This window comes from Meriones unguiculatus, chromosome 10 (genome assembly GCF_030254825.1).
Source record: "Meriones unguiculatus strain TT.TT164.6M chromosome 10, Bangor_MerUng_6.1, whole genome shotgun sequence".
NCBI lineage: Eukaryota > Metazoa > Chordata > Mammalia > Rodentia > Muridae > Meriones > Meriones unguiculatus.
In genome coordinates this window covers 44,456,098-44,468,217 of record NC_083358.1, presented here as the reverse complement: position 1 = coordinate 44,468,217, position 12,120 = coordinate 44,456,098, and the positions used below count along the sequence as shown (strand labels likewise).

Here is a 12,120-nt window from a genome sequence, read left to right as displayed (position 1 = left end):
AGGAAGTTTCTATTTTATATGCTGTATGTCATGCGAGCCTAAAACCAGGAACAAGGAACTCCCTTCAACTGAGTGTTTCATGGACCTTAAAGAACCATTCTCTGAAAATGCCCAGGCTCTGTCTTCCACCCATCACCCTTACCATTCATGCCATGTGTGCATGATTTCAGAGAAAGCTGCCCTAGTTTATGATGTGCTGTAAAAAAGTAAGACAGGAACCTCACCTCTTTGTTGCTAACAAGCAGCTTTCTGTTTTTCAGCGCCGACTGGGAGACGCAGCAAAGAAAGCCATCAGCAAGCTCCAGGTCAGGACCATCAGAAAGGGTGACAAGGTGAGAGCCTCTTTCCCTTTGGGTGAGGACCTATTCAACGCAACCCTTGTCTTTTCTAACAGCCAAAGTTAAGAGAGAGGAATGGGAAGGAGAGGTCGATGTAAGTCTCTGTTGTCTATACACATCAGACACTTAAACCACTTCTTCTATTAAACATAGTGTTTATAAAATACATGCAGTTTATTGGCAACAAAATATAATACATTTTGAAGTTAAGTGTGCAATAATAAATTGCACAGCCAGCATCAGTGCCCATCAAGAAATGAATGGATAAAGAAAATGTGATATGTATACACAAGTGGAATATTATTGAGATATTAAGAAGAACAAAAATATGTCATCTGCAAGATAATGGCTGAAACTAGATATCCATCATATTAAACAAAATAAGCAAAGTGCAGAAAAATGGATATGGCACATTTTTCTCTCATATCCAGAATCCAGACATTACAGAAGGACTTAGAGTTAGAAGGGGTCCCTACTTGATAAAAAGAGAAAGGGTGGGAGGATAGGAGAGGTTAGTAGGAAGTGAATAAAATTGAAGAGTGTGATACACATGCATGAAAATGTCATAGTGAAACCAGCATTGTATGCAATAAATACATGCTTTTAAAAGTGTGCAAGAGGGCTGGGGGTGTGGCTCAGTGGTTAAGGGCATTGGCTGTTGTTCCAGAGGACCCAAGTTCAATTCCCAGCACCCACATGGCACTTCATAACTATTTGTAAGTCCAGTTCCAGGGGATCTGACACCTTCACACAGACACACATGCTGAAGAAATACCAATGCACATAAAATAAAAATTAATAATTTTTTAAAGTGTGCAAGAAGCCAGCTGTGTTAGCTCACATCTTTAATCACAGCACCCAGGAAGCAGAGGTAGGTGGATTTCTGGGGGTTCCAACCCTGCCTGGTCTATACAGTGAGGTCCAAACTAGCCAGAACTACGTAGACCCTGTCTTGGAAAAAAATAAACTGCAGGAAAACATACAAAGATTGGGTGAGATGAGTACACAAAAATGGGTCTTAAATTTAGGTTGAAGCTATCTAGTGTGAATACAAAATGAAAAACAGAAAACAAAAGTTCAGTATTCCAAGAAGTATTTGCTTACCTCATTCCACATGATTCACAACATAATGGCAGAATAGTTACTCTTTGCATGGCCCAGAAAGGTTTTTCCAAAAGTCCTTGGAAAGAGGGTGGGTTTCCATGTTGAGTTGTGCTCTCCACATAAGTTTAGAGTATAAATGTGCAAATGATATTTAGCTCCTCTGAACTCTAGGGCTTAGAACCCTCATCATTGCACAGCCTCCCTCACGGTAGAATGGTGGCATGATGCCAAAGGCTGTCATAGAGCTCCAGGAAGTTTTAGTGAATAGCCAACAGCCCAAACCTGCCAGTTCTGAAGGAGTCTTAACACCTGCCAGTTAGGACAGTGGACAAGAATACAGCGTGTGGCTTAGCATTCCTGGGGACTTAGGAATGGATTCACATACACCTCAGGTGTTGTCCTTACTCTGAATAACTGATTTTTCTCACAATTTTTATCCTATCATCTTAAATAATAAGAAAGTGTTGCTGAGATTAACGAGAGAGACTTCATTTAAAAGGAAAACCAGGGGTTTGGAAAGCTAGCTTGTCCTGACTGACTTTGATCCCCAAGATGTTGTAACACTTGCTTGTGGAGATAGAGTCAGGAGAATTCCTGGGGCTAGCTGACCAGCCAGGTCAGCCAGGCAGGGGAGCTCCAGGTCCAATGAGAAACTCCCTCTCAAATAATGAATAGATAGATAGACAGACAGACAGATAGATGGATAGATAGATAGATAAGGCTGGGAGCAACTCTGGTGCACACACAGGTGCACACACATGAACACACGCACAAATCAAATTTGGAAATGGTATTTATTCTCATCAGACTTTTTCCCACTCAACTGGAGAGTAAAAAGTGCCAGCAAGATAGCATAAGTAGCCATGAGGTGCCTTGTTTAGGTTTGCATACAGAAAAAAAAAAAATCAAAACTCTATTCTTATTTCCATTTAATATATGCTTTAGATTTCAGAAGACTGGGTAGATTATAAATCATTCAATAATATCATCCTTCATCTGATGAGGGAAGATATATACAGCATTTTAGAACAGTACATGCAAATGAAGTTTCCCTATCTTGGAGTAAAGGTTGGAAGGGGTGGAAACTAAGCCGGACGGTGAACTATGATTAAGACACTCAGTGTTAACGCTGCTAAGAGGCTTGCCCTAGGCAAGCTCTCCTTTGGTTTTTGACAGTGTTTGCTCAGGTTGAAAGCTCTTCCACTTCTTCTGTTGCAGGAAACAGAGTCTGATTTTGATAACTGTGCAGTCTGCATTGAAGGGTACAAACCCAACGACGTGGTCAGGATCCTGCCCTGCCGGTGAGTAGTTAGTCTCCCTGCTCTGCTGTGGAGGGGACAGAGTCCTCTGTGTTGGCATTGCAAATAAGCAAAACACTCCTTTCCCTGTAACCTTGTTACATGCACCACAAAAAAAGTAGAAGTCTTTCTTGTCCCCCTTGCATGAAAGGCAGACTTGACGACAGAGTGAATGCATGCTGTGTGCTCCAGGCAGCTCCTTGGTACCTCAGTAATGATCAGAATCACATCTGGTTTTTACAGGTGCTATTGCAACTGAAAAAACCAAACTCTTAAAAAGATGCTGGAAATGATCAGGACACACTCAGCAATCTGAACGAGGACAGCAGTAAGCAGGGACCCAAAGGCAAATCCTACTTCCCTTGACTTTTACAGAGAGAGAAAAAGTGAAATTCCCACAGAATTCTCAAATCTCAAGGAACGTGCAGACTTGAAAGTTCCTCCAGAGAATGCTCTAATCACTTTAACATTTCTCCCTAAGTGTAAGTCACTGTTACAGTGTCTGGCATTTTTCTTTGAACATCCTAATTAAATCAAGTAAGTTAGAGTTACATAAGAGCTATAGCCTTCATAGAAAATCTTTTTTTTTTTAGTTGCATCTAGGAAAGTATCCTAAAAATAAAAATGTAATTGCCTCAATGAAAGGTACTTCATGTAGAGAAAATGGCTTAAAAATTTCTTGAGTTTAAAAGCATAGAAGAGTATAACACAAAGACACACACAGTCTATCGCTTTCCCCAAACAATACACGTTTTAAAAATGTTTATTAGAAATACAAGCAGAATAAAATAGCGTGGGGGGGATTGGTTTAACCAGTTAAACATCTGCCTTTTTTTCAACACCCCAATTTAATGAACAAGATCAAAAATCATATGTACCATCTCACTAGCTCTTCAGCTCATACTGTATAAAATAATCTATTTATTGAAAGCTTTATTATAACTAAATTTTGTGGATAAACATGAAGTTTCTGGAGACTTGAAATTTCATAATCAGGCTGTGATTTCACATACTATGTTTCAGTGTCTACTTACTTAAAGAAGTTACATTTCCTTAACAGTATTTAAAATATTTCTTATTGATGCAGATCTCATTTACAGTATGGTTATTTGGAAATATTAGTACAAAATTAGTATTTTACTGCTTACCATTAAAAAAGCAAAACCTTTTGGAAGCTCAACTGTATTCATCTTAGCCTTACCCTGGACTGCTCAATTTGGCTTCAGGTTTCTACTTTTTTCTATGATTGTTTGTTTCCAAGCATACACATTGACCCTTCCGATATAACATTTGTGTTAATTCCCTGAGAATTTCACATATACATACAGTGTACTTTACTCATATTTGCCCCCACACTTCCCCTAACTCCTCCATGGTTCACCCCACTTCCCACCCTTCTCAACTTCATGTCCTCTGTTTTTATTTTCTTCATAACTCATCAAGGACAACTTATACTGCCCATATACTGGTGAGTGTTGGACCATTCACTGAGACACTGTTGACCTGCTAAGGATCAAACCTTTAAAGAAAACTGACTTGCCTTTCCTCAGAAGGATCTGCTGTCCATGGGTTCGCATTTAGAGGTGGATGCTCCTGAGCCTCTGCTGTCCACGTGGAAGGCTGGCTGGCTTGACCTTGCACACTCCAGTGCAGGCACGTGCAGCTGTAATTCCTGAGTGCAGTGGTCCTGCCGTGTCCAGAGACACCCTCACTCCTGTCTTCCCTGACCACTGCCTGGTACAGTCTTTCAACCTCTTTTTCCATGATGGTCCCTGAACCTTGGGAGGAGGGGGAAGAGGGTCACACACTGATTCTTTATTCTTCAATATATTTACTCTCTGTTGTCATTTTGACCCTGCTTTCAATGACAGAAACATCAAGCATTTAACCATCATCAGTTATGTTTGATCTCACACTAGTCACACACATATACACTCTCTTAATAGCTCCTGTATCTTTTGCCATGCTGGTTTTAAAGTCAAGGTACTTTTATGACTGTTGCTGGCTTCTTGCCCGCAGTGTGCATTAATGGATGTTATCAGTCAGATGCATTAGCATTTGCTTCTTTGCTCCATCATTCCCTCTGGAGTATTATTAACCTTTGCTTCTATGAACACCACAGCCTCTCTTTCCCAGTACTTTAAGGCATTTCATCCATGGAACTGTTTACTCTTCTTGGAGTAAAAGCTGTTTTAAAAATTATCCTGGTGCATAGTATGTGTCTTCTTTAATACTATATTCTGTGGCCTTACAATCCTGAATACTGTATACATCTCTACTAGGGGCCTTTCTCATTATTCATTTACGCACTTATACCATAACAGTTTCAAAACTGTTTTATTGTTTTCTCTCTCTGAGAATTTTAAACAAATTCTGATAAATATGGAAACCTTCCCTTCTCATCTGTCATTAAGGTAATTATTAAAGTGAAGTCATATACATTCACTCCGGCCTTTACTTTCTCCTCTTTATTTCTTCATCCAACTCTTCCCTAAAACATGAACACAAGGCTTCATTGATGTGAGACGGGATCTGTGCTCAGTGTGAGGGACAGACATGCAGTGGCATGCACAGCCAGTTGGCGACAGGCAGCTCTAACTTTTGTGACTTGGATGTTATCCCAGTTCACCACTAAGGCATTTTCCAGGAAACGCGGGTTCCACTGTGTCATGCACATATGAAGCTGTGCACACTGCTGTTTGGGGTAAGCGTGTGACTTGGATTGGAGATTGTGGTTATGATTCTTAGCCACAGAATATATCTTCCTGAAGCGTGTTGATCTTTACTATCTTTCCTTGTCCAGAGAATGAGTAATGCTCTCTGATTCTTTCAACCTCCAGCCTCCCTACTTGTCTTTAAATGGTTATTCCTTTCAGCCCACTTAGCTGCCTGAGATTAAAGACTCAGTGTCTCAAGAAAAATGTTTATTCCTTAGGTGTATCAAAAGTCCATATTTCCTATATGTAAAAGGCAAAACAGTATGTTTCTCTTGCCTGTGTCCCTGTAAAAATGTTTTCCTGTCTATAATTTGTTGCCATTTGGTGAAGGGATTATTGTCTTTTCCTCTAATCTGGCAATGTCCTCCACAGTTAGGGACAACTTCAAAAGCATCCTGGTAATAAGCAGGTTTTGGGATGAGCTTTGTAGCACATGAATAATTGCTCTGGAACAACAAACACCTTATAGTAGGATCAATAGGATGTACCACACATGGTAAGTGGCATTATTGTGTGGGAAACAGGAATGTCAGCGGATAATTAGGACACAGCATGATATGGGTATCCTAATGACAAATATCTACAAAAACTATGGGGTTAGTCCCAGGCATAATGAATTTAAGAAAAGCTTTGTAATAAATAAATGTAAATAGGCGGGAAAAAAAATAAGACATCCCTTTGGTTAATTTTTCCTTTTTGTAAGATTTCTTAACAAAAAGAAAAAAAGATTTATTTATTTTCATTGTGTGTGTGTGTGTGTGTGCCTTGCCTGAATGTATGTCTGTGTACCACATTCATATAGTTCCCATAGAAGCCAGAAGAAGGCGTCAGATTACTCAGAACTGAGTTATTTACAGTTGTTAACCTCATGTGGGTGCTGGGAAATGAACCTGAGTCCTCTGCAAAAGCAGACAGAGCCTTTAACCATTGGTCTGTCTCTCTAGCACCCAAGTCTCTTAATATTTTAAATCCAGGCTTGATTTACCTCAGATACTCTGATTATAGAAATGTTTTATAGGATAAAATATTTAAATATGTACATATCTCCCTCATGCAGGTAACCTCCACTGTCGTTTTCATGTTTCTTCCCTTTGCTTTCTCATCCTCATTTTTGCAAGGTTGAAATACTGTTGTCAACATCATTCAGTACCCCATTCTTATCATCCTAAGAATTTTCCAGAAAGGGCACTAAGTTATTTGTGTCTTGTTTTAACCTTCCTTTGCACTCTGAAGCAGTAACCAGAAGTTCATTGAGCTCTTGCTTGCATAAATTACCCCAAAAACCTTGGGGTGCCATGAGTTTTGTAGAAAGAGACTTCACTTCAAAAGCCCATTATGGCCTGGCCAAAATTTCCCACCAAGGTAAAGCATGAACGCAGCCCATTCTCCTCTAGCTTCTTTCTTAGTAACCCGCCAGCGGCTGTTCACGCACACATTCCACGCCCCATGGGAGACGCAGGGAAACAGCTTCTCACACATGCATGCTCTTGCTTATTCCTGTAAACACATGACCCACTGGCTTGTTACCATCAGGGTCTGATCATTAAGTACAACTGTCTAAAATTCTGCTGGATATCTTTGCTGCCTCTTCTCCAACTGTCACCTTATTCACAAGTAAATTTTTGTAAACTGTTTGTAAACAGTGCTCCCTGGGGGCTCTCAGAATCATCCTTGTGGATGAAGGTGGGGAAGGGCAGGTGAAGACAATTAACAGCTAGCAAGCTGTCCTGGAATCACTGACTTCAGAGAGTGTTCTCCAGCTGATTGACATCCCAAAGGTGGAAGAGCAGGGTGGGGGTGGGGGGCTGCAAGCTCAGAGAGTTCTGTTCTACCTTGTCTCTGAAGACCAGAGTTTTGGGGCATCTGCCACTTCTCAGCGAGACAGGTGTCAGTTTCCCCCAAGCAAGGTCATCTGTTACATCAAGTAATCCTGAAATGTATTTCTGGGCTTGTTTGGAAACTCTTTATACCATACAGTTTACCTTTTGGTCATTTCTTGGTGTATAGTTGAGTGGTGCTAAAATTCACCTATATCATTATTTAAGCGTCACCACCGCCCACAGGCTGAATTGCATCCTTTACCACACTGAAAGCCCAGATCCTCTGAAGCGCACTTCAGAACTCCTCTGAAGATCCACTCAAAACTACCATGTCCCTCGGGTGTTTTTGTGTTTTGTGTTTTAAACTTTGACTTGACCTTTTTTTTTTTTTTAGCTTTTACCACATAAGCCTTTTGGGGACATTCATACACCGTAATTTATTTGCCTGTTTGGGACATTCCAGCTGTTCCCACGCATACCTTTAATTGCTGTTGTCAAGAGGCCCTGATAAATAGCTCTTTACTAATACTTAAAAGTATTTTCTACTTTCTAATGATTCAAACTGGTTATACTCCCTAAAGCTTTACTGAAGGGGTTTCCTGAATAGTCAGAGTTGAGAACAATGCAAGAAAAAACAACTAGCATCACCAGGGGCTCTTGGGGTATAATTTCCATGTGAGGGATTGGTTAGGAGAAAAGGTTCCTAGGTCATTCCAGACCTGAATGCTGGTGAGGAGTCTTAGTCACTGTGTGCTGGTAACCTGTTGGGTGAGAAGAGGCATTAGGTGTGACTCAAATGTATGGGACTGGACTCTGTACCACTAGTTATAGGATATGATTACAAAGTAGGTGAGAAATATTGGCGGTCTAAATAGGAATGTAGACATGGTGATGTGGGGGAGGCATTGGTAGAGTTGAGGGACTATTCCAGAAAAACGAGGAGATAAATCAACAAAAAACAGATGCCTACTTCCCAGCATGTGGAATGATGGCCATGCCTATATTTGTTTGCATTTAAAACATGGTATCTCTCTTCACTCAGAATAAATAGAAATGGCAACGGTTTCCACACTATCTCTCAGACACTATACCATGAGTACTAGGTTCCAAGGGTGAAAAGAGATTTTCTTTATCAAGAGAAAAAAAAAAAAAAGAATCTTGACTGGCTTTGGTTTGTCTTTTTAATTTATTTATTCTTCCAGATTTAAAACACTGGCCCAGCTAGAGCGTGTGGACAAAGTTTCTTTTTCAATAGTTTGTTTGGCATGTTCCTCTTTTCTTCTCTCCATTATAGAAATGGGCTCTGACTTTGGTTTGCTGTATTTTAGGAAATAGGATGTTGGACATCTTATTGGGTGTTGGACTTTTTTGTGACTTAAAATTTGATGTGTAAGTCAAAACTTTTTAACAGCATTAGTGTTCAAAGATACCACATGGTGATTTAAATACAAAATGTATTTAAATGTATTTTAAATGTACAAAATCAAAACATGTAATCCCAACATTCCACGGGTAGATAGTTGTAGGAGGATCAGGAGTTCAAGACCATGAACCCATGCTGTGAGTTGGGTTACATAGACACTATCTCAAAACCACAATAAAAGAAAGTAAAAGTTATGGGACAGAGGAAGTTCATAGGTATAAGTGGGATGATCAATACCCTAGCTACCCCCAACACTGAGCCTGGTAGAATCTGAAGGGGAGATGCCTGGACACTTGAAATGAGATGGAGGGGTACTTGTGAAAAGTCAAAGCCCACATTTGATGTTCCAGTTTCAGTAGAATTTCTGGAAAGCTGTTGCCTACATGTCTACAATGGACCGGGCATAGTGGCACATAACAATGACTGAGAGCTCAGCAGCAGCATGGGAGAGTATTTCATTAGTACCAGCTGGAACCATGAAGTTGTGCTTTATAAAGCCTCTCTTTCTTCTGATAGTCAATATTATGATAACTTTAATCCCTGTTTTGGTTTATTTATCTGAGATATTACTTGTTATTAACACAATTTTTGTTGTGTTGACTGGACCATGTTTCCTAATTTGAGATGTTACAACAGAAAGGGACCTGTTTCCTAAAATTGATAAACATGTTAACTACTTCTAACATTTTTTAATTTGGAGTAAATAAAGCTTCTTCTCGTCTGAATACATTTTATTTTTATGGTGCTTGTTGATTAGTGGAGTTTTAAAAGTTATGTTTTAAAGTCTGTGTGTTTCAAGGGTTAGGGATATGGCTCAGCAGCTAAAATATTTGCCTCTCAATCATGAAAATCTAAGTTTGGATCCCCAGCACCACATTGAAATGAGTAAGAAGCTAGACACAGTACTGTAACCATGGCACTAGGAGGGGCAGAGGCAAGAGTGAATCCCAGGAGTTCACCAAGTTTAGCAAAGTTAAGTGGAAAACCCTGTCCCAAACATAAATATTTAAATGTGTACCCAGGGACAAAGACTGCATGTATTCATAAGCAGACTTTTGCATGACTGGATCATGCTTATTCATACTGGTTAGAATATCAGAACAATTTTCGAACTAAAAGAAAATCATCTAACAAATTATGGAACACTGCTTACAATCAAAAGAAGCTACTTATGTTCAGTGAGGCATAGGTAAGTTGAAGAAACATTATTTTGAGCACAAGATATACAAGAAAAAATCTATTTTATAATTCTGTATGTGTGAAGTCATAACAAAGAAAACTAGCCTCTAGGAACAGAGGTCACAATGGCAGTTGTATGGCAGAATGTGGGTGCTCACTGGGAACAGGAAAGGACTTTCTGGAGTGACAAAGTGATGTACCTCTTTATCTAGGTGCTGGGGGCATAACATGTTCACACTTAAAGCCATCACACGTGTGTAAAGGCCATGCTTTCTACCACATTACAACATCATTTAAAGTAATTCCATAGCTATTCCATAGACATTGCACACTGGCCAAAATCACATTCCATTCAAGTAGACAACTTTTCTGGTGGTATTTTTTTAACCATTTTTTCTCTGACTACTTCAGATATTTGTGTGCACAACCTCAGTAAGAGCCAATGACTACATGTCACTTAATGAAGGGAATAAAGGAAAGAAATATTAAAAAAAAAAAAAGCAGCCAAGCTGGGAGACCTAAATGCGTTCATTTACATCATCTATAACAGAACAAAAGTAATTTAGGAACAAAAGTCTGCACAGTAGTAACCCCATTAAATATGGCATTCAAGTGTCCTGGTCCCTAGTCACATCAATCAGCTAGATACACGGGATGAATGCCAACAAGCTTTGCTGCTCCAGCCAAATGATATAATTAGACCAGGGTCAAGTCCTAAGGACAGAGCTTTCTTCTAACTTAAAGTGATGGCCCTGCAGTTCCCTCCTAACCTGCATTCTCAAAATATCCACTGGAATTTTGAAAGGTTAGCCTAAGAAGATCCAGCCTAGATCTTGGTATCCGGGGCTCTCTGCTCTCTGGTTTGGCCCTGCTTCTTTGATGTGTTCTGCCCGTTCTGTGCTGCTGTCACTGTCAGGTTCTGCGGACATGGGGTAAGATGATCAATCCTCATTTAGAAAGACAGATGGGATGTGCATTAAACCTGTGACAGGAGTCTACTGAGCGCATCTGAAAGACTCTAACTAGCAGTGTTTTCAAAGCAAAGACTCATGACCAAACCTTTGGCAGAGTACAGGGAATCATAAGAAAGAAGGGGAGTTAGTCTGATGGGGAAAGGATAGGAGCTCCACAAGGACCAAATATATCTGGGCACAGGGTCTTTTCTGAGACTGACATTCAACCAAGGACCATGTATGGATATAACCTAGAACCTCCACTCAGATGTAGCCTGTGGTAGCTCAGTAACCAATTGGTTTCCCAAAGTGAGGGGAACAGGGACTATTTCTAACAGGAACTCAATGACTGGCTCTTTGGTCTCCCCACCCCCGAAGGGAGGAGCAGTCCTGTTAGGCCACAGAGGAGGGCTTTGCAGCCAGTCCTGAAGATACCTGATAAAACAGGATCAGATGAATGGGGAGGAGGTCCCCCCATCAGTGGACTTGGAAAGGGGCACGGTGGAGATGAGGGAGGGAGGGAGGGACTGGGAGGGAATGAGGGATCAGGACACGGCTGGGATACAGAGTTAATAAAATGTAACTGATAAAAAAAAAATTAAAAAAAAAATAAAATAAAATAAATAAATAAAGAAGTTCCAGCCTAGTTCTGTTGGGTTTTCTTCAATGCGAATTAAACACTATAGGATGTGGGAGAGAGAGACAGCTGGGTAAAGTAAATAATATATTATCAGAATAGTTTAACTCTGGGAAACTCTACACTTTCCAAAATACTTATGCATTATTGTCTAATTTGTATCTAGCAAGGGTCTATAATATACACAGGGCAAGTACCAACATCGCCCCCAGATTTCACTAAAAGAAAATCTCAACTCACCAGAGACTAGATGGGTTTTCTCCCCCAAGTCTATGCTCCATCCACTGTACCCCTGGCTGTGAGCATGACACCTCCCCCAACTAAGTCCTGTTCTGTTCAGGGGGGCAGAAGGGTGCTGAAAAGCACCTTTGCTTTGACTAAAACATATCAGCCCCAGACACCCAAGTCACTTTAAGACCGCAAGCAATTCTGGCTGGCTTCAAGTAGCTTGTTCTTTCTCCTCTCTCTTAATCTGAGTCCTTCTCTGTTGATTTCTCTAAATGTCTCTCTCCCTCCTTCTCCTTCCTCCTTTTTTTATTCCTCCTTTCCTCTCTCCACTTTCCCTCACACCTTCTCTTCCCTCCCTTTTTCTCTTCCTCTATCCCTTCATTCATCTCTTCCTCTTTTTCTCTCTCCTTCCCTCCCTTCTTT

At 40.4% G+C, this 12,120-nt stretch overlaps 1 protein-coding gene across 1 annotated transcript in view; it reads left to right on the top strand.

Moving 5' to 3' along the window:
* Positions 1–12,120, top strand: part of Rnf150 (ring finger protein 150) — a 287,377-nt gene that overhangs the window by 201,886 nt on the left and 73,371 nt on the right. The window contains 2 exon segments of the mRNA XM_060393328.1: positions 261–332; positions 2,661–2,743. Coding sequence (XP_060249311.1) covers positions 261–332; positions 2,661–2,743 — 155 coding nt within the window.